General features: G+C 42.0%; 1 protein-coding gene across 2 annotated transcripts; it reads left to right on the top strand.

Annotated features, from left to right (window-relative positions):
* The first annotated feature begins 510 nt into the window (after positions 1–510).
* MPC1 (mitochondrial pyruvate carrier 1) lies at positions 511–19,808 on the top strand. Of its 2 annotated transcripts, XM_032790903.2 has the most exons (5): positions 563–721; positions 10,213–10,216; positions 13,710–13,806; positions 17,848–17,980; positions 18,488–19,808. In XM_032790903.2, exons 1-5 carry the CDS (start codon positions 651–653, stop codon positions 18,504–18,506), a joined length of 324 nt encoding a protein of 107 aa, XP_032646794.1. In that variant the 5' UTR covers positions 563–650; the 3' UTR covers positions 18,507–19,808. The 2 variants fall into 2 exon arrangements, with proteins under 2 accessions (XP_074920203.1, XP_032646794.1); XM_075064102.1 differs by lacking the exon at positions 10,213–10,216 and having other exon boundaries at positions 511–721.
* The last annotated feature ends 2,437 nt before the right edge of the window (positions 19,809–22,245 follow it).

Here is a 22,245-nt window from a genome sequence, read left to right as displayed (position 1 = left end):
CAGGCGGTATAGCTGGAGGCAACCAGACTTCACAATTTTCCACCATCAAAATGATTCCTGAGCAAAGGCTGTTATCTTATGCAAAGGATTATGACTTTTGAGGCAGGATCAAGCATGAAGAGGGAATACGTTGCCTGGCAGGTAGCCTTTCATCTAGGGACTAGATGTGTCTGCAGGCGGGAGCCCTCTCTCCTTAGCGCAGCCACAGCCCTGCTTCCAGTGCCCTTGACACAACAAGTCAGGAAGCGGGCAGAACACTGGAGAGGGAACAACGGGGGGAGACAGCGACCAATAGGAGGCAAGCAGCCAGCAGCCAATAGCGGCTCAGAAACTCTCTGCTTTGCTCTCCGCGGGCGATATCGGCTTCTTAGCATTTGTCTTTGAGCTTTTACGACGTCACGCTCCCTCCTGCTGCCGCGCTACTTTACGCACCCGCTGCAGGGGGCGGGGTGGCAGGGGCCAATGAGCGGCCAGAGCGCCATGGCGACGGAGGAGGTGGCGCTGCCGTAAAGCGATAGCCTGGGGCGTCGCGCGCAGCCGGTTTGACCCCGGTGCCGGGGGCAGTTGTCATTGGAGCGGGGGACGTGGAACGAGTGTGGTGGTCGCCGCGCTCCTTGGTTCCTTCCCCGCCCGGCGCCCCCCCTGCCGCCATGGCGGGCGTGCTGGCCCGCAAGGCCGCGGACTATGTGCGGAGCAAGGACTTCAGGGACTATCTGATGAGGTGAGAGCGGCGGGGGCCGGCTGGGCGCGGTGCTGCCCTGCAACCGTCCGCCCCACCCCGTTCCCAGTCCCCTGCCGCGCGCGGGGCCTGGTGTGGGCCGTTTAACGGGCCTTTGGGCTGGGTCCCTGCGGGCTCGCCGCGGCCTGTCACGCTCTGACTGGCTCTCACGAGCGGCTCCTGCCACAGCGCGAGGTGGCCGCTCGGCCGCGCGGTGGCAGTTGCCGAGCGGGGGCGGGGCAGAACTGGTGGCGCGAGCCGGCTGGGCAGGAGAAGGGAGGGCTCGTGGCGCGCTTTGACCTCAGTCCGGGGAGGCTGCGCAGGGACTGAGCCGGACCTGCCCAGCTATGCGCCCTGCTGGCCTGCGGGGCAGGCACAGCTGTGTCCGTGAACTAATGCTGCCTTTAACGTCGCTAGTTTGGGTCAAGGAGCCACCGAGAAGCCCCTTCCGTCCGTGTAAAGTGCGCCAGCGTAGCTCACCGACAGAGCCAGGCTGCTGTCGCACCCGTACCGTTGGCCTGTGTCACAGATTCGCTGCTGTCCAATGGCCAATCGCAGTGGGGAACTGGCCTCGTTTACAGGAGTCTGCAAAGCGCTCCGTGTTGTTAAAGAAGCAACATCAATACCTGTTCCGTTTTCTCGTGTATAAATCTAATTGTAATTTGAGTCATGCAGCACTCAAAGGAGCACAAAGTATACGATCAAAACAGGCTACAGAAACCTTGCAACGCTCTGCTTACTTTTTTTAATGGATGGGCAATTTAATTATTACTGTCATCGTGGTTAAGATGAGGATGTAGCAGTAGCATTTGTGTAAGGGCAGATGAACTGTCACATCAGTTTTACACAGCAAAAATGGTATATGCTCATACTTTATGATGCAGGCTCTAATTATATAAGAATAAAGAGGCCAAATAAAAGTTTTACTGGCAACCTTAATCAAGGCATTTCTTGAATTTTGTGTGATCGACTTTGCAAACAATGTTTTTATAATATTGTTTTTGTATATAATTTCTTATCTTTTTTTAGAAAAAATCTCCAACAGCTGGAGCCATATTCATCCCCAACTTGGGTCTTCAACAGGGTTTGGACCTTTAGGGCACATTACATACAAAGGGGTTGCAACTAGAGGTGCAGGGGGTGCTGCAGCACCTCAAACTGGAAGTGGTTTCAATTATATACAGGATTACAGTTTAGTTCAGTGGCCTACATTACCCCCACTATAAAAATTGTTTCAGCACCCCAGGTTACATACTTCTACCACTTGAGCTGATAGAGTAACTGTTAGATGATAAACAGTCTACTACTCCTATGTGGACCAACCATTAGAAGTGGTGAATTACATACTTTGCCAGGGGATTTCTCAGCTATTTGCTAACAGCAGAGGAATGTAGAGACTTGGGTGTCATAGGTTCAATTTCAGGTTTTGGAGGGGAATGTTACAGTTAGACTCTTATGTGCCCCGCCTTTTCCTCTTGTAGCCGCTCAGTAGTCAAAAGAATGGCTTCCTTCCCTTCATTGTCTGTCACCAGCTGAATTTACAGGGAAGAGTCTCCTTGAACTCACTTCCTGTGTCTAGTCCCACAGTGGCCTACAGCAGCTGTGAGGAGCAGTTTCCTGCTCAGCCCCTGCAGTTCTGGAGTGGAGCGTGGCTAGTAAATATGGAGACTTCATAGCCTTTAACTCCCAGAATCTAACAAGTCTCTACTGAGCATATGTGGGGTTTCTGTGGGGTTTGGTTTTTTTTTCCGCCTTCCCCCCCCCCCAACCCCCCCAAGGCTCATAATTTGGCCAAATTTGAGCAAATTTTCATGGGGACAGCATAGGGCATAGATCTCTGACATCAAGGCAACCCTGCCACTCCCTTCCAAATTTCAGATTCTTGTGACAAAGCATGGAGGTGCTAGAGCTTATCAAGGAAATGGTTGTAAGATTTTCGTTTAACACTGGTAAAACAGTGAAATATTTTCCTTATTAATCTTATTTTCAGAAATACTGAACTATTTTGACTTAAAATAATAATAGGAAAAAAATCTTTTGTCTGCTTGAGGCACGCAAAGACTGGAGGAAATTTCAGCCCAAATGATTTAAGTTTGGCAAAGTTATAAGTAAGCGAAAACCGAGTCATCTAATGGTAAGTGTCAGACAATCTTAACTCAGGAACCAGCTCTGCTTATAATATTTTCTCAATACTAATGGTGCTTGGTGTCAAGCAAGCACAAAAGACCACATAATTGTTGCTCAAAGGAACTTTCTGTCTAGTATAGACACAAGCAAGCATAATATACAGGAGATGGTGCAAGCCTTGCTGGAGAAATCTTGTAGTAATCAACATTTAGGCTTTGTGGGAGATGTCTGTTGTCAGAAAAGAGATTTAGCACCTGCTGAAGCAAGTTCAGACAGAAAGGGTAGATGAAAAGTGTGAATACTTGAAGTATTCCAAGTCAAGAATAAGGAGATGATTTGAGTCAAAGCAAAATGAAGGGGAGTAGGAAAAAATGGGAGCAGACATGTAGGCATGGCTAGATATAACTCAAGGACTCCAAAGGTTTTCAGTAAAATATATTTCATCTAGCACTATCCTGTGAGGTTGGAAGTGTCCAGTTGTGCTAGTTATGACAGAATTGAACTTGGAGCTGGAGCATGTATCTATCCAATGTAAATGTCTGTCATGTACATATCTAATAAAACACTGATCTAATTTCTTCTTTAACGGACAAAAGAGGCAGATGTTCTTAAGGTGGGATGACTGATCACAATGAATATTACCCGTGCCACATTCCATGATGTAGGAACATTTTTTTGCAAAAAAAGATGACTGGGGGTTGTTGTTCTTTTTTTGTTTTTTTTCCCAGTTATTTTAAAGGCTTACCAGTCTGGAAGGAACTTGCTAAACAGGATACCATATTGTTCTAAATCTTAATTTCTTTAATGTTTCAGAGGGCTCTGGTTTCATGGAATGTATTGCTTTCTATGTACAAATGGTACTTATTCGATCCTATCTCTTACTGAATTAGTGTTGGTTAGATTTTTACAGTTTTAGTACACTGGAAGTGTCTTTTGAAGTTGATTATTTTGTCCAGTGGCTATTTATAAGCTACACTGTTTCTTGTCTAACTGGGAGCCTTTTGCAGTAATCTTGATTCCAAAGATTGAAGTTGAAGAATTGCGAAGACTCAAAGGATGCCAGCCAAAAAAAGTTTTAGCCATTACACAAGAAAAATATACACACATACCCAAAAAAAATTTAATACATTTGAAAGTATGATTTTATTGTGTTGTCTTTCTAGGATCCTTTTCCAAATTGGCTTTCCTGGAGAAGGTTACCTATCTGCCTTCCTCTTACAGGGATAGCAGCATATCATGGGGCATTTAGATGAATTTTGACTAAGACAACAACTTTGTAAGTCATAAAAGCGCATTCATAAATGCATTTTAAATCAGGCTCTTTTAATGGGTAAAATGTTTGAATTCATAGTGGGGTTTTTTCCAATCTTATACCCACAAGTCACTTTTGACAGACAAACTTAGTGCATCATAGGTCTCAAAGATAGATGTTGATTTTATTTACACAATTGACCATCAGGTTTTTTTAACCTACATTTTTTTTTCAATGCAACCATAATAGCAATGTAAGCCACAAATAGATCTTTTGCAGTACCTGTTGATTATTCCTAATCTTAGATTTGAAGACACTGGATTATCATTTGAATGCTTGGTGACTGAAAATAGCTGGTTTGGAGCTTAATGGTGTGATTAGTATGCATCTGAGGATATGTCTACACTGGCAAGTTTCTGCACCACATTATACCACTTTTATTAAAACACGGGAATTAAACTGCTTTTGTGTGTCCACACTGTGCTCCTTGTGATGGTGGAGCACATCCACATTAGCAACTCTTGCAACAGCAAAGACAGCAATGTATTGTGGTAGCTATCCCACTGTACAACTGGCCACAAGGTGCTTTAGGAAGCATTTGCAATGCCTCATGGGGCAGATACAGGGTCATATGATTCAGGTTTCCCAATCCCATTGTTCCATGGGCATCCTACTACATTGCCAGCTGCTTTTCAACTTAAGGGGTGGGAGGGAGTAGTGTATTAGAGGGAGTGTGTGTGTGTGTGTGTGTGTGTGTATGGATGGTGGGGGAGAGACTCTGTTTTGGGGGACAGAGAATGTGTCAGCATGCTGTATTGTAAGTTCAGACAGCGGCAGGAAGCAACCAGTCCTATGGGAGGGGAAATGCTGACATCAGCCTGCCCCTCTCTCTTTGTGCCTCGGTGTTCAACAGCATGAGCATTCCACATTAATGGTTCGCTTTGTGTCCTGGAGTAGATCAGCACAGCATTCAAGGGCTGTCAGAAATGGTGCTTTGAAATGAGAGGAGTGCATGTCTCCAAGGCAGAGGCATTCAAAACAATTAGCAGAGCGGTCACTTGAAGTATTATGGGACAGCTCTGTAAGTGCAGAAAGCAATCAAGTGTCTACATTGGCAATAGAGCACTGGAGCCTCTGCGCAAATACTCCTATGACTCTCGTTGCAGTGTTTTTTGTTGTTGTTTTTTTTTCCCCCAGGGCTGCAACTGAGGAGTTTCTGCGCACAAAGTGGCTTGGTAATGTGGACATGTCTGCAGTTTGAGCCCAAAAAGCTACTTTGTGCGCAGAAACTTGCCAGTGAAGACAGGCCCTGAACCACTGGCAGAAAGACACAGTTGCCTAGCATTTCTTGCATCACTGAAATGAACATTGCAAAAAGAAGTTCTAATAAAATTTGTTGCTTTTAATTTCTCCACCGCAGAGATGCCCTGCAGGTATTGTAAATACAGATGGATTTTTTTCCGCACTAGTTAGGATTCCGAAGTAGCTGTGATCCATTGTACAGGAGTACATTTGCTGGGATCCATTGTACAGGAGTACACTTTCAAAATCTTCTAAAAAGTTTTGGAGTCTATATTTCTTGTAGCTAAACATTACAGTGGCAGTCCCATGATCTAATATAATTAGGGGTTGTTTTGAAGCAGGTATGTTCCATTCCTTGCAAAGCATGAACAGTTTTATTAACTCAGGTCATGTAAAATGTGACTAGAAATCCTAGTGGTATATTTGACTTGTATTTAAACAGAGATGCAATCCCCCTTTTTAAAAGACTGCTCTTTCAGTGACAAAATTATGAACTGGAACTAATTGTTTTTGACTCTCAGTCCTCCTTGTTAATTTTTTAAACAAGAAGTGTACTTCAAAGTAAGCTCTTCAAAATGTGTACATACAATGTGTACACTTTGGCAGAAGTTGAAGGACAATGACTTCTAGGACTTAAAGAACCCCTTTTCTTGCCTGTAGTTTAGTCACAGTCTTTGTCCCTTTCACTCTTGTAATTCTAAACTAGGGGTCTGCAACCTCTGGTACGTGGCTCGCCAGAGTAAACACCCTGGCGGGCCGGGCCAGTTTGTTTACTTGCCGCGTCAGCAGGTTCGGCGGACTGCGGCTCTCATTGGCTGCAGTTTGCTGTCCCAGGCCAATGGGAGTGGCGGGAAGCGCTGTGGGCTGAGGGATAGGCTGGCCGCAGCTTCCTGCTACCCCCATTGGCCTGGGACGGCGAACCACGGCCAATGGGAGCCGAGTCTGCTGAACCTGCCGACCCAGCTGGTAAACAAACTGGTCCAGCCCGCCAGGGTGCTTACCCTGGTGAGCCGCATGCCAGAGGTTGCATGCCGACCCCTGTTCTAAACTAAGAATTCAGAGTTGTTTGGATGGTCTTGGCTTTTGGGGGAGGAACCCATCGCTTGAGCAATGTCTCCTTCATGCTACCCATCTACTGTTCAGATCTTTCTCTCTCCAGCAGCTGTGTAACATAAAGCCATATAGAAAGGTTCTCCTAGGTGGGAGAAACATAATTTGGAAATGTTTTGGGGACTAGTCATCAAGGGAGTGAAGGATTTCTTTCTTGCCTTTGCAAAAGGCTAAAATTCCTGCCATGTCACTAACCTGTTAGCTAGGATTATTTTGTCACTCTTCCAAGTAGACTGTCCTCAGCCTTCCCACATTCAAAGAGGCTGAAAGTAAAGTTTCTTAGTAGAATGGTACCTCTGGTCACCAGGACAAATCATTGTAGCCATGTAAGGTATTGCTTCCTCACCTCCTAGGGGTTGCAATATCTGTGATCCCAATTTGTGCAGACCTGGAACAAGGAGTTTAAAAATCTAGTGACAGCTCAGCTATAAATGGGAAGGGCTGAGACTATCAATGTTCTCCTCCAGTTTAGGAAACTGATTGATTGCATGAGAGACTAAGGGGTGCCAGTTGCAAGCCACTTCCTGAGCTGCACCTGGGCCTCATCTACAACTCAGGATAGCTCAGTGTGAGGCACCATTAAAAGCCAGCAGAGCACCATTGGTTGTCTGGTAGGATTTTATAATACACTATTATTCATGATTGATAGAGTGGCCCCTAAAATACCCTCTTTCCTGGCTTTGCTCTCATGGGTCATCATGGCTTATAGATGACCCATGACAGACATAGCAGGAGGGGGAGGAAATGACAGATTTTCCATATATGCTTGGCCAAGGCAGTTCTGACAGTTGCTGGTTAATGTGGATGCTTGCTATAGTCATTTCATGCCTCTGTCACCTTGACTAGTTCACTGTAATATACTTGAAACCTTCAGGAATCTTAAGCTAGTACAGAATGTGCCTGACTGCTCGCCAGTCTTACAAAATGCACCCATTGCCAGTGCTCTGGCTACCATGTTGATTTAAATGTAGGGCTTATCTACCTGAACAATTAGAGCATGGCAAGCTGGAGTGTGACTCTACCTTTCACCAGTAGCCTGTGATTTAACCATCCTGCTGATGTGTGTTTACTGAGCACTTTGAGCTAGTCCCCTTAGAAATGGGACTAGCTGAGAGCATCTTAACAAACTGTTCATGTACATCAGCAGGACAGTTAAATCACGGGCCACTGGTGAAAGGTAGAGTCACACCCCAGCTTGCTGTGCTCTAATTGTTCAGGTAAATAAGCCCTTAGAAATCCCTAAAAGAAGCAGCTAGGAATCTAAGGGCTAGTCTATACTGGCAACATTAACCACTGTCGTGGCAGCGCTTTAACATGGCTTGTATGTTCGTAGCAGAGCACTGCTCTCTCCCAGTGCTCTTTAAAAAAAAAAAAAAAAAAAAACCCCACCTCTGTGAAGGGGATAGCTACCAGTGCTGGGAGCATGGCCTACAATGGCACTTTACAGTGCTGAAACTTGTGGTGCTCAGGAGGGTGTTTTTTCTCACCTCTGAGTGAGAAAGTTGCAGCGTTTATATAGTTTTCCCTCAGGAGAAGAGGGGCTTTGCTTTTGAGAGGTTGCACTTACCTTTGTGGAGATGGCTAACTGGGGATATAACCATTATACTTCAGGAACAAGCATATACTGCAGTCTAATTACATCTAAGAATGGAGAGATTACGACATCTGTTTGTGAAACTGATCTGTTCTTAGCTGCAAAGCACTGGGCTAAATATGTGCTTGCTTTTGAAGGAAGAGTTTGTGTAACCTTGGCTTTTCATATTCCTCCCACAGTGGTAGCTGTCCCAAGGGCACATGAACAAAAAGGATTTGGTTGGGGGAAAAGAATCTTCCCCCATCTGGACAGGTTGTGAGTTCCACTGTTAAAATAACAGTATTTTAGACCCTGTTTCAAACTGGATTTAATAAGCATTAAACTGCCATTAAAATATAGACATAAAGTCTGAGAGTTCTTTTAACTTGCTTGATTAGCAATGTTTCCACAAACATAGCTTAGCATACCTTGTAATTGTGTTTTCATGAAAATGGCACTTAGGGCTTGGCTACACTCACACTTCACAGCGCTGCAACTTTCGTGCTCGGGTGTGAAAAAACATCCCCCTGAGCGCTGCAAGATGCAGGGCTGTAAAGTGTCAGTGTAATCAGAGCGGCAGCACTGGGAGCACAGCTCCCAGCGCTGCACGCTATACCCGTAAAGGATGTGGTTTACGTGCAGCGCTGGGAGAGCTCTCTCCCAGCGCTGCCGCTCTGACCACACTCGCACTTCAAAGCGCTGCTGTGGCAGCGCTCCAAAATTCCAAGTGTAGCCAAGACCTTACTGCCATCACTGCAACTGTCAAAAAATGCACTAGATTCATCCTAGTGTAAGTGCTCTTCAGTGGAGTAGGTGCAGATTGGCTCAATGACTGTTGATTATGCAGACCCATGGGGAAAACACATAAGCTACACAGTCATGAAGCTAACAAATTTGTATCATACGTACTAAAATGCAGCTTACTAAAAAAGTCTACGTGGTTTATGAAACATTCTCTCACATCATATTTTAAAAAAACCTTGTATACTCAGCAGCCCAAAAATAAGTTACTATGGGGCATACTCACAGGAGTGCACTTGCAGCATCTTGAATGCTCCAGTGAGCATGATTGCAAAATGGAAGAACTCTAGAAATAATGGTGAAAACATTCCTCTGGCGGTTATACTGAATATGCATTTAAAAGTAGAGGCTGACAGTTTAAATATGCAGGGGTACATGTTGGCCATGCACATACCTGTGCTGAGCTACTGCATCTAGATACATTGTCTCAAACTAATAAGAACAATGTCTTCAGAAACTTCTTACCATACAGACTCTAGTGTAAGAGTACAGAATTGTGGAATTTATTAGGGTAAAATTTGTGCCTCTCAAGACAATGCATGGCAGTTTCTAATGCGTGTTGCATTTTGCCCTTTTATGTCCCTCCTGTATCATGTAGCAGCAGATAGTCCCAGATGTGTGCCAGCAGCTAGCATTGACCCAACCATATCAGACTGTAATACCCAAGTGTAATAGACTTCAGTTTAGTGTGTCAAGCCATTGAAGTTTGTCAACATAGAGATTATGTACAATAGAACTATGTTTTGAAGGCTGGGTCTCTTAAGCATTGTAACAGTGAAATCCTCATTGGCATCTTACCCTGAACTAGAGGGACAATTTGATTCTTGGTTTCTTTATCAAAAGCAAATGCAACTTCTTTTGTGACTTACATTAATTACTACTTGTTTGAATTCACCAGGAATAAAACCCTACACTTCATTATATTTTTTCTTAGTTTGTAGTTAGATGGAAGAGGCAACCAGCCACAGTGCTTTTAGAGCTCGGGGTTTTGGCACCCTCTTGATCTTAAAAAACCTAGAGGTGAAATCCTGGCCCCATTGAAGTCCATGGCAAATCTCCCACTTGTCACAGTGGGACCAGGATCTCACCCTAGTATATTAGATGAGTGAAAAGACTATTTAGCGGGTAACATTTGTATTCTATCAAGACAATTGTTAGATATTTTCAGTTTTAGTACAATAACTTAATTGAGGAAAAATTGCTGCAGCATTACTTATGTCTTCCACTTTTCCATTCAAGATCAGTAATTTGAAGGAAACTAATTCTCTTCTTTGCTCCTCTTTCATGCATCGTCTGAATGGTGAACCATATTGAACACTGACAACATAGTACGGTAAGAAAAAGCTTTTTCTACTTCATTTCAGCTGTTGGTAATCTTGCTGTATTAGCATTGTTATGAATTGACTTGACTCCGTCTAAGGCGGTGATTTGCTGACCTTCAGGACTGGTGAGTTAGTAAAAAATTTTCCTCACCTCTCTACTCCTATGTGTATCAGGCTAACAATTTCCTCATGTAAGGAGGATTAAAGCAGCTAAGGAATCACTTCCAAAAGATTTGGGTTTCCTTCACAGCCCTCTCAGTCACTGTTTGCTAGGGGCATGGGATTGATTTAGAGCTCCATCTGACTACTGCACAGTCATGTGTTGTTGCTAGATGAATTGAATGTTTTATTTTTAACCATGTTTACATCAGACAGTAAACAACACAGTCCCACAGCTTTCACTCTAGACTTTATCTAATGGTCCAGTTATCTTCATTACTGAATCTAGAAATCATGGGTCACTATATTGTGGGATTCAGTATACTTAGTTCTGTACTATGACTGAGTTCATACTGACATAGACAGCTATTCTAGTCTACTTCCCATTTAGACTGAAGACAGCCTGTACATGTGAAGTTGCACTTTATTATATTTCTATTGAATCCTGTTACTTTTTAGATGAAAAACATAAAACTTCTGAGGGAGTCAGACTGAATTGTTGAGAGGATTGGAAACGGGATTGTGGAGCCTTTTACCTCTTGGTCTCTAGTTCAAATGTAGTCCAGATCAGTAGTGATTGAAGGTTACTATTTGATGGCAGATTAGTGATTTATGTGAAACAAGTTGAGTGGACTCTGGCCTTTTTTCTAATGAACACCCCCATATCACAATAATCATTGGACTTGGTACCTTTTGTAGGCAGTCTAATAAGAAATCAAATGCTGAATGAACATGAACTACCCTCCAGAACAAGAAGCTATCATTAAGTCTCCTAAGGCTAAAACTGTTTTGAGGGTAGATGGACAGCCACTTTCCAGTGCTATCATTGTGTCAGTTCTCAAGCACTAAATTCCACTATTTTAAATTAATGCAAAGAAAGCTGTAGAGGTTCTTAAAACAGTATTAGTGACACTATACAGTATGTGCAATAGCTGTTACACTCAGAATTTGCTTAAAGTGATGCATCAGCAACATAAACTTAGTTAGGAAGTGGACTGGAATGTACCTCTAGTCACATAAAGAGCTGTAGTTTTAAACAGAACATTGAAACTATTAACATAACTTGGTTATATACAAGCCCCCCTAATAACAGATCACTGTTGCTGAATTTCTGCTGCTGTGATTCTAGCTATTACAGCGTGTATCAACTTGTAGGTGTCACTATACCACATATGCGTTCACCTAGACATTGCCATTAATGTACAAATGGAATACCATAGCTTAGAATGGTATTGTTTGTGAGTAGATTTTAATTAGTGGTTAGATTTTAATTAGTGATTCCTCATGCATTTTCTTTCCCTGTCAATTTTCATGTTCTTCCACATTTTCAGTAGTAGAAATGGAAGTCTTTATAACTTCTCTAGTCTTGTACTGTCCTTCACAAGTAAATTGTGTCACACTATTTAAACTTCTTAAATTAAACTGTTTGAATAAAATTTTCCGAAGCATCCAAGTCCCATTGTCAGGCACTTAAGTCACTTTTGACAGTGTTACTTTGTGGTGGTGAGCCTTGCAACCTTAAATACGTGAGGTCACTTCTCACTATAGTAATGTAAAATTGCAAACCTTGCTACAAAACAGCACTTAACTCAGCAAAACTGATCATGGGGGTTATTTTAGTTGTTTTTTGTAAGCTTTCTACCCCTTTTCTCGTACATGGGCATCCACTAGTCTGAATACTACTAAAGAGTTAGATCTGCTTATTCCACCACAGTAGAGGCAGTTTAGATTCTATCTTCCTTCCTTTGAGTTGGAGGTGGAAGCAAAACTGTCTCTATTCTAGTGCACAGGTAAAATCCACAAGCTTGTGTCCAGACCATTGGATGGCCCTCTACAAAAGAACTAAAATTACAGGTGAAGAAACCCATTTTCCCCCTGCTTCTCTCCCCCATATACTCCCTTGTTCTGAATCACTGGAATATGTGTAATGTTAGTATTAAAATAGATGCAAAAGTGGCATTTAACTGGCTGCAAAGAATTCCAGCTTTCACTTGCAAACAGGTATCCTAATGTTACTCCTTTTGGCCTTAGCAGTTAGCCTACTTGCTGGTCTTGTGTGTGTGGTTTTTGTTAGGAGGAGAAAATCCTGATGGGTATTTATTTGATGCAGTCATATTTATTTACATAGTATGTATATAAAATCCTGTTTTCCTGGACACAGGATACAGTTCCAAGCCTCTCTCAGGCAGCACCCTGCACCAAAGCTTTCTCTTACCTATTTCTCAAGATCATGCTCTGAATTCTTATGTGGCTTTTTGCTGCCTTTTCTTTCTTCCTGTGGTGTTTCTTCTTTCTTCTCTCATGCACATGCATGGATACACAGTTGGAAATAAATGCAGGGATAAGGGTTTGACTTATCAGACCCCCAGAAACTCCTTGAACCGCATGGCTCAGACACTGGCCAGACTTGTATGCTGTCTAGTCTTTGGCAGTGATTTTCCATTGTTTCAGCTACCACTAAACAGAGCAGCAAAGATTCCTGTGGCCCTTTATAGGCTAACAGACATATTGGAGCATGAGGTTTCGTGGGTGAATACCCACTTCGTCAGATGTATTCACGCACGAAAGCTCATGCTCCAATACGTCTGTTAGTCTATAAGATGCCACAGGACTCTTTGCTTCTCTTACAGATCCAGACTAACTTGGCTACCCCTCTGATACTTGACACTAAACGTGCATTTAACTGTTCTCATTTACCTAAATGAAAGGTAGTTATTGCCCAACAGCTTCCGCAGTGTGGCATGATTGCTCGGAGCTCAGACCTGCTTGGTGGGAGCAATCTAGCCTCCAGCATAATACTGGAATGACCCCTTGAGTTAGTCACTGAGGTATTTTGCACTGAGGTATTTTTTGTTTTTGTTCTTTTTTTCCCCTGCCTTTTAGATTGAATAGTGGTTTGGAGAATTTCTTGTATGAACAAGATGCATTCTTTGTTTGCATAAGTTGGCTATAGACTCTAGCATAAACCTGAGGTTACAGTAGTGACCACAGAGTGGGTTCTGTTGCCACTTGACAGCCTGGGAAGAATGGTGTGTTCTGCCCTTGTTCCCCATGGGACAAACTATGCCAAACCCATCTACATGGTCTTGGGAAAGTGGGGAGGATTTTTTCCTGCAGTGGAGAGGATGAAACCCTTATTTGACAAGGTGTTTTTTTTCCTTTCACTTAAGTGTGCTTGAAAGCTGTCTGTATTCTAATTTGAAAGGAAGCTCTACCACGCTACTACTCTTCCAGAACTTCCTCTCTTAAAAACATGTAAGAATAACATGTAGATGATAGTAGAAAAAAATGAAATCTTTCAAAATTAGAGGATAAACTCTTTGCTTCCTTCTATTTTATTTACAGCACTTTTGGGGACCGGTAGCCAACTGGGGACTCCCTATTGCTGCTATTAATGACATGAAGAAATCTCCAGAGATCATTAGTGGCCGAATGACATTTGGTAAGAAACAGGGTTGAAATTGGGACAGACTTAAAATGTCAAACTACTTAAATTCCATAAAAAAAACTTTCCAAACACTACACTTCAAGCACTAATTTTAGTTTAACATACCTGTAAACTCTCTTGTTTCCTCTAAAATACTATGGATGTAAGTTTTAAAAAGTAACTAACAACTTCTGGATACTTTTTTGAGGTGCCCAACTTGAAACATCTTGAAGGGGGCAGATTTTTTTTTCCAGAGGGTGGATTAGTGTAGATGGGGCGGGAGGGGCTCTGAAAAGTGTCAAGTGTGGGCATTCAAAATCACTAGCTGCTTTAGAAAATTTAATCTCCTTTGTCTACTACTGTAAAATGTTAGTTCCTGAACATTTTCCTAACTTATTTCCAGTGTTCACTTAATACTACCTCCCTCTTGTACCTGGGCTCTCACTGATGCTGCTTCTCTGTGGTATGGGATTTAAGTTACAATACTTGCCAACTGGAGAACTGAAAGGGAATGTCTTCTGAAGCTGCCTGCACCTTAATAACAGAATTAAATTGCCTTTAGAGAGTAACAACTGTCTATTAGAAGGTTTTCTACAAATGCAAGGGAGCTACAGTCACTCTTTTAAAACTTCTCTCTACTGTTCATTCACTCTGCGTTCTGTTCAGAAGATTTGCTGCTAGAAACTGCAAGAATAGTTTCATTTAAACATTTGCTTCTGCTTTCCTTCTGACATATTGGATTTCCTTTCTTCTTGCATGATAAAAATAAAACCAAACAAAAATCCTTTTTAAGCACCAAGAGACAGTTTGCAGTGGAGAATCCCAAGCAGAGGGAAGCACCTATCCCAGAGTTCACTCGTCTATCTCACAGGGGTAGGGGTTAGTACACACCTCTCAGTTTGGCATTTCCCATTGGTTAGTTTAGGCAACGAGCCACCTAGCATGCTGGCTTTTGTGAATCCCTTTTAAGTTTAAAATACAGCTCTTACTTACATAATGACATTTACATTAGCCAAAGTATAGTGCCTTCCACTTAATTTGTTCAATAGTCTTTTGAGCAGATTCCCCCCAAAGCAAAAACATGCTTATTATAACAGAAAATATGACCTCTACCCATTTAATTTATTTGCTTCAAACAAGTATTATTGGATAATTGAATCACTGTCTATTGAATGTTGCTCTCAGGATGGCCAATATTGCTTACTGAGATGGAAGAGACCCCTTTGCAGGGCTTTGGAGCTGTGCTTCAGCTCCGCTCCAGCTCCAGGCAAAAACCTGCAGCTCCAAAGCCCTGGTTTGGGTACTCACCCTGTGATGTGGGAGACCCACTGCTTCAAATCCCCCTTGGAAGTGATGGGGAGAAGGGACTTGAACTGGTCTCTAACACTTCTCATGTGAATGCCCTAACCACTGGGCTATGGGATAGTCTGATGTGGGGGCACCATCAAAGTTTTCCTTTTGAAGTGGTTCCACTTTGGATAAATAATTTAAAAGAAGTCATTGGAGCAGGGGATTCGATTCTGGGGTTTCCACCTCCCAAGTGAGTGCTTTAACTACCAGGCTACAGTCATTCCCATGCTCACTCACTTGTTCTTTCCTCTGCCCCCATGATGATTTTTTTAATTATCCACAGTGGAACACTTTCGACAGGAAGGACTGAGGCACCTACTACATGAGGTAGTGCAGTCATGGTAACATGGACAGCAGTGAGTGTTGGCACTGGCTAGGTGCCCCAACTACTTACCCACAGGGTCTGACAGCTTTGTACTCAGGGCTGCTAGCCCATCTTGCTGCTCGCTGCTTTCCATGCTACTCTGGCTACGCTATCTTTAGCACACTAGCTGGATGAGAGCTGACACAAGTATGTCCACTGGAGCTGGAAATCACACCCCTAGCTCAAAGCATAGACGTAGCCTCATGGAGTCCCATATCAGCATATCCCATAGCCCAGTGGTTAGGGCACTCACTTGAGAGGTCGCAAATCCCTGCTCAGATCACTTCTCCCCCTCACATGGAGTGGGGATTTCTGTAAAATCACGTATAGGGGCTTAAGCCAGTACACAAGTTCTGAATGCATCAGATTGGGCCCTGCAGACAAGTTAGGCAGAGGAATGCCTATTTTCCTGCAGTTGATGAATCATGCTAGGGCTTAGACAGCCAAATGCCTGGTGTGGGTCTGCAGTGCACATGCTCAGTGGCAAAAACATAGGTGCCTAGGGAATTTTTACTGCAAAAACTCAGGTGCTGAGCACGTTTAGGTGCCTACAGCAACCAGGGACAGCTGAGTGAGAGTTTTGTGAATCCCACTGGGACCTGATTCTGGGGTTTTAGCTGTCTCAAGAGGAAATTGCCACTTTTAATCTAGCCCATGCTGCAGAAATTGATAAAACACATCACTTCTTTTCCATCTTTACAGTGGAATTGCCTTGTCCTAAGCAACTAATGAAAAGGGACATTTTGAAGTGTAACTTTGTTCAGCCTTTAGAGTCCCCTTACTATATAGCTGATGCTGGGTACTTAAAATTTTATTGCATTTACTGTACATGTTTTGAATAGGTAAAATGGATGTTTCAGGCCAATCTTGAAACTAACCATCTTCTCCATATAGTGAAATAGTACATTCCAGGATGGAAGCTTAAATATCCATTTAGGTTTTGGGAGGATTTTTAAATAGTGAAATTACACAACTCTTCAAATATTTTGCCAAAGAACTTTGCTCCATCAGATATATGTACACTACAGCACAATGTTTAGTTAGCTAGTTCAGTTTCAACTTAATACCTGTTTACAAGCAGAAGGTTATATGACTGTTAAGAAATAGTTCTGTTTACAATGTTTGATGCTGCAGTCATCCTCCAGCACTATTACAAAGGTTAGTAGGTGAGTTTCTCCCCGCAAAGCGTTATTTTTGCTACAAGTTTGAATGAGTTGCTTTCATTTTGTAGAAAATGGAAGTTTTCTTCCTTCTTCCAAATTTTCTGTAGGAATGCAAATAATTCTCTTAAAATAGAAGGCTTTCCCTTCTGATAAAAGCTCTGTTATCCTATTTTAACAGAGCTATTTCACTGGGGCTCACAAAAGGTTTTCTTGTATCTAAATTTCCATCAAAACCTGAAGAGTGACACTACAGCAAATTTATTTTCCTTGGATTTTAATTTTCTACTCCCTTACTCTAAGAGCACTTAAATGGAAATTACAATTGTTAATCATTTGCATGCCTACCTTAAGTTAGACTTTCCCTGTCAGTTGCCATTTTGGAAAATGTATGGGGCTTTTTACAAGGGAAGCGTTAAGTGCTTTTAAAAATATTTAGTTCTTTCCTAACAAGAACCATATTTAAATATGGTAAGAATTAGATTTTAAATAAGGTTCTTGCTAGGAATGTGCCAATAGATTCAAGTTTGTGAGGGCCTTATTTAGGGCCTGATCCAACTCTCATTGGGCTCAATATTGACTGCAATGGGAGATAGATTTGGACCCTGAACTGAAGATGCTCTAGCAACTTGTGTCTCGTTATAGGAAGCCACTGAGGGATTCAGAGATCGACAGCTATTGCAACTCTGTGTTTGGATCCAAGCAAAACAGACAACCTATAGAATTGTTTGCCTCTGTTGAGGTGCTGCCATAGTAAAGGAGAAGTGCATTCAGTAGTTGCTAAATAGTGGTTTGCCATGAAATGATGTCTTAACAATTAGAAGGGGGGTTTTTTTGTGTGTGTGTTTTGGTGGAGGGGGTGGGGTGTTGGTTAGTTGGGTTTTTGTTTTTTGCCTTCCTCTGCAGCACGTGGGTACAGGTCACTTGCCAGGAATATCTGGGTATATCTCACTTGTTTTCCTGCCACTGCAGAGACCTTGGGCATTGGTGCACCTTGGTCCCTCCTATTCTCTCCCTGTGGCTCATAATAGTCTAGTCTCTGGTGGGCTGTACTACTTTGGTCTAAATTTAGCGTGTGGGTGATGGTTGTTGCCTGCAATACCCAGATTAGATGATATGGTGGTTCCTTCTGGCCTTAAACTTGGACTCTACCACTGACACTATGTCGACTCTGTTTTACAGCACTGTGTTGTTACTCTTTGACTTTTATGAGATTTGCCTACAAGGTACAGCCAAGAAACTGGCTTCTGTTTGCATGTCACTTCACTAATGAAATTGCACAGCTAATCCAAGGAGGACGACTGATGAAATACAAGTGAGTGAATTTTAAAATCTGTGTGGGGAAAGGGAAGCAAACTAACATTTGCTAGGGATGTTCTCTGTACATGAATTCAGATTAGAAGCATTGCAGTTTTTCATCTTCTGTAATCAGCAATGACTATTAGCTGCCAGATTTTGGTGCCTCCTCCTGTAACATCCTATTGCTAGTTGTTCATCGCTGTCATAGAGAGCAGCTACTGAGAAGGCGGCTTCCCAGGAAACAAATGGCAGAAAAGCAAAGCAAATGCTGTACATTTCATTGCCTCCTCATATGCTGATACAGTAGCTTAGGAACTCCCATCTTTTGGGACACTTTAAAACTAGACTGCATAAAACAGGCAAGTTTAGGGGCCACTTTTGTTGTGGTAAGGTGAGAAACCAGGTAATTTAGTAAGTCTTTTTCATACCCAGCCTTTGATTTTTCACAGTATGTTCAAGCCTTAGTCAATAATTGTATATAAATACTAAGACCTTCACTGAATTCTCCTGTTTTTCTTGGTAGGATGGAAAAGAAGAACTAAATATCTTTATCTTGGAAAAACAGGGAATGTGGCCCTCATCATGAATTCCAACAAAGGAAGAGCTCTACAGCCTCTGTATTTTTCTTCTCCATCATAAAATTCATCATGAATACAAGATCTTGCCAACACAAAACACATCATCCTTCCACTAAATTTTGTAGCCTGCCTTTTTTGTAAAGTACTCTTCCAAATGTAAACAATTACATCTAACTCTTTGCTGCCTTACAAGTACTTACTTTACTTTTCTGTTAGTGAAATTACTTATCCAAATTATGTGTTCAATGATTTTTTTTAAAAGATGAGAACTTTTTGTTTTTATTTAACCAGCTACATAACTGAATGGCACAGGACCATTTCATGCATCTTAAACTAGCTAGATCAATGTGAACATAGATCAGTAAGACACAATTGTAGGTGGTGTAATTGTTCTGCATATTTAAATATTTTAAAAACCATTTACCATAGTACTTGTGGAGCATCCATTCCTGACTGTTTCATCATTAAAATTTATACCAGACTTCAGCAAAACGTTGCTGATCTAAAAGTATGCATTTGCAGACTTGCCAGGTCACTCATTCAGTTACGTGACTAATGGATTTTTACCTGAAAGGGCATGTTACTTACTTTTTTTTTTTAGTGTAATTTCTGGTCCCTAGAATCACCTTGAGAGAAGCAAGAATTTCTTATAAACTGAAGGAGGGTAACAGGGTTACAAACATGCATATTTAAGAAGCTTGGAATGTTGTGGATTTTTATGATTTTGTTAAACATATTCCTTTTGTGCAGTTGGGCCTCTGAAGGTCGCTCCAGTCCTTATTCAGGCAAAAAAACTTGCCTTTACTTCCGTGGGAGCCTTGTCAGGGTAAGATCTGAAGGATAAAACTCCATTGTCTGTTTTCCTCCACATTGTGGCAGTCAAGTTTTTTTTTTTTCCTACTTCATTATACTTGCTTGAAAGTGGCATCAACAACTGCAGATAATGCATACAACATAAATAATGTATGTGACAGACATAATTTTATTATCAGTAAAATGATTTTGGACAGTAAAATCTGTCCCAACTAAGTATGTACCGTCAAAAAGTTTTAATCAAAATAGTGGCAATAAATAATTTCGATAAAACTCTGATGCAAGTCATCTTCACAATGAAATGGAATATTTTTCTTATATGCCAATATGAGATCTCAACAGAAGTCTCCTACATATGGGAAGTCTGATGATGGTTAAGGCCTCTCAGATATAGGGGCCATTTTTTGTTGCAATGAGCTGAATTTAAAATTAAAACAAACTGGTATATGAAAATAGTGTTGCTGTTTTTACTGACTTGTGGAATTATTGGCATACAGTTGACAATATATAGACAGACCTTTTTGTTGTTCTTTACATAAATGGGATTTGTTGGATCAGGAAGGAGATGAGGAAACATCTCTCTGGAATTCTTACTGTGATACAAAGTGTTAATTGTACCAATGACAGACCAAATCAATCTCAATAGTTTTCACTTGAGGAAAATGTTGATCTTGATGGTTGTTTATATCCCATTGATCAGAAAACACACAAATGGCCACTAAAAAGGGGTTACATGGATATGTCTTTCAGCTGGGGGAATTTTTCAGTTGACAATACAAATTATGGAAAGAGGTTGGGGGGAACCACCAAAAATGCAAACTTTAGATAGTTTTAACATAAAGCCCCAAGCAGCGTTATTCATTTGAAACCTTAATGAGAATTAGTTAAATTGGTCAGAATTTCAGGTTTCTAAGGGACTGTGAAACAATTTGGGACTTCTAAGTCTTTGTTGCAAATATTGAGTTTAATGTTCGAAATGAGGCAGAAGTCTAAATAACTTCAGGTAACTGCAGGACTTGGCTAACATGTTAACCCCCTCAAAACCAGGGTGTGATCAGCTGTTCACTTCCTGAGTGTCTACTTACTTTAACAAAAGTGGTGGAATAGTTCATATTAGAATTTACCTCAATTGCTGACTTCCTAAAATTTGTTTTATTTCTATCTTTCTATAATGCCATAGATATTAAAACTGAAGCAGAAGTGGAAAACCCTCAAAATGTACTCAATAATCATCCCAAAGCTGGCATGCATATCCAAACTGGGACTTCTTAAATGTAGTATTTAACATCAGAATGAGGAGAAAAGGTGGCCATTAACATGAGTGGGAGTTTGGAGGTGTCACCATCTAAAAAAATGAGGCCACTTAGCTATCTAAATTTAAAGAATCTAAATCTGTATTTAGGAACCGACATTTGAAAAGTTTTGCTAAAATTTGGTGTTTAACCACATTCCCCCTCCCTACTCCCACTTACTGCAGTTTCCTCCTTCTGTAAGTTGATATCAGGTTGGGTAATCTTGCCATAGATTGTCTGCATCAAATGCTCTGTTTGAGGCTAGGAGTTACCATATAACAGAATTTTTTTTGCAAAACAATGTTTAGAAAAGCAGGAACTATACACCCAACATGCAGGTTTTCACTACTTACAAATTGTGTGGTCTGCAGCAAGAGTTGGGTTAGAAGTTCAAGAAGGCAGCAACTGTGCCTGCTATATTCATAAAGTGTCTAGCACATCACAAGCTTTCAGAAATAAGGCAGACTTCAGTTGCTACTCAGATCAGAAGATATTCTGGTTGGCCCCACAAAATGGAAAAACAGACTGCTGCATTACATTACTAAACAGTTTTCATATAGCTAGGAGAAAGCACGTTATCTACTTCCTGTCCTTAGCATTGTACAATGATCTGCCAGCAGTAGTTAGTGGCAGATGGACTATATACTGCTTGTGTCAGGAAGCAGAGTCTGCAATGGAGTCAGTCTCCAGGCAATCTAATGAGGCCAGCTGGCCTGTAGTAGGCAGCCTGTTTGGCTATTCCACCTGATTGATTGGAAGAGTCAGCAGACTGCCTGTTAAGCCCAGCAGCAGCAGTTCAGTGGCTACTCACAGCATTTGCCTAGGCCTCTGATAGCTCCCGCCTTATTCCCAGCCCTGCTTTTGCCTTGTCTCAATCCAGGTAACTGAGTCCTGAACTTTGGCTTTGATTTCTGACTTTGGCTCTGAACCTTGGCTCTGGTACTTGCCCTCTGACTCCAGTTCAGACCCTGGGCTTCAATTCCTGACTGCTGATTCCTTCTCTAATCACTAGACCTGACTCCTACTCTGATCTCAAAGCACAACCACCTGCGTCCTGGTCACTGGCAGTTTGGACACCCCAACACAAATGATAAGGGAACTAGAGATGATAGGGTAAGCATGGAGTCTATAAAAGCCAATGTATCTCCAATGGTGGCAGCAGGAGCCCTGCACACCTTGCAAGCCCAAGTGGAGAATGCAAGCTTCAGTAGCATTCCCTTCAGCTCCAGCCCTTGCTGTCTGTGAACCCAAGCTCCCTGTACCTGGCAAGTTCAACAGCAATCAGAACAAATTTTGTAGATTCCTAATTTAGTGTCTGCCCTTATTTCTGCTATGTCCATCTCCATACCTGCCTTGTTCCCAGCCTTGCCTCCAGGTAACCCAGTCCTGACCCTCAGCTCTGATTTCTGACTTTGAGTCTGACCCTTGGCTCTGGCATCTGGCTTCTAACTCTTGTTCTGACTCTGAGCCCCAATGCCTGACTTGACTCCTGCTCTAACCCACATCCCAATCACTGACAGTTTGCAGCTTCTCTAAAATAAAGGTGTGCATCAAATGTAGTCCTAGCCAGAGCTTTTAAAGAGCATAGGGATGCTGGC

The sequence above is a fragment of the Chelonoidis abingdonii genome, chromosome 3 (genome assembly GCF_003597395.2).
Source record: "Chelonoidis abingdonii isolate Lonesome George chromosome 3, CheloAbing_2.0, whole genome shotgun sequence".
In the NCBI taxonomy this organism is placed as follows: domain Eukaryota; kingdom Metazoa; phylum Chordata; order Testudines; family Testudinidae; genus Chelonoidis; species Chelonoidis abingdonii.
The sequence above is the reverse complement of the archived record's forward strand: the minus strand, read 5'-3'. Positions and strand labels throughout refer to the sequence as shown.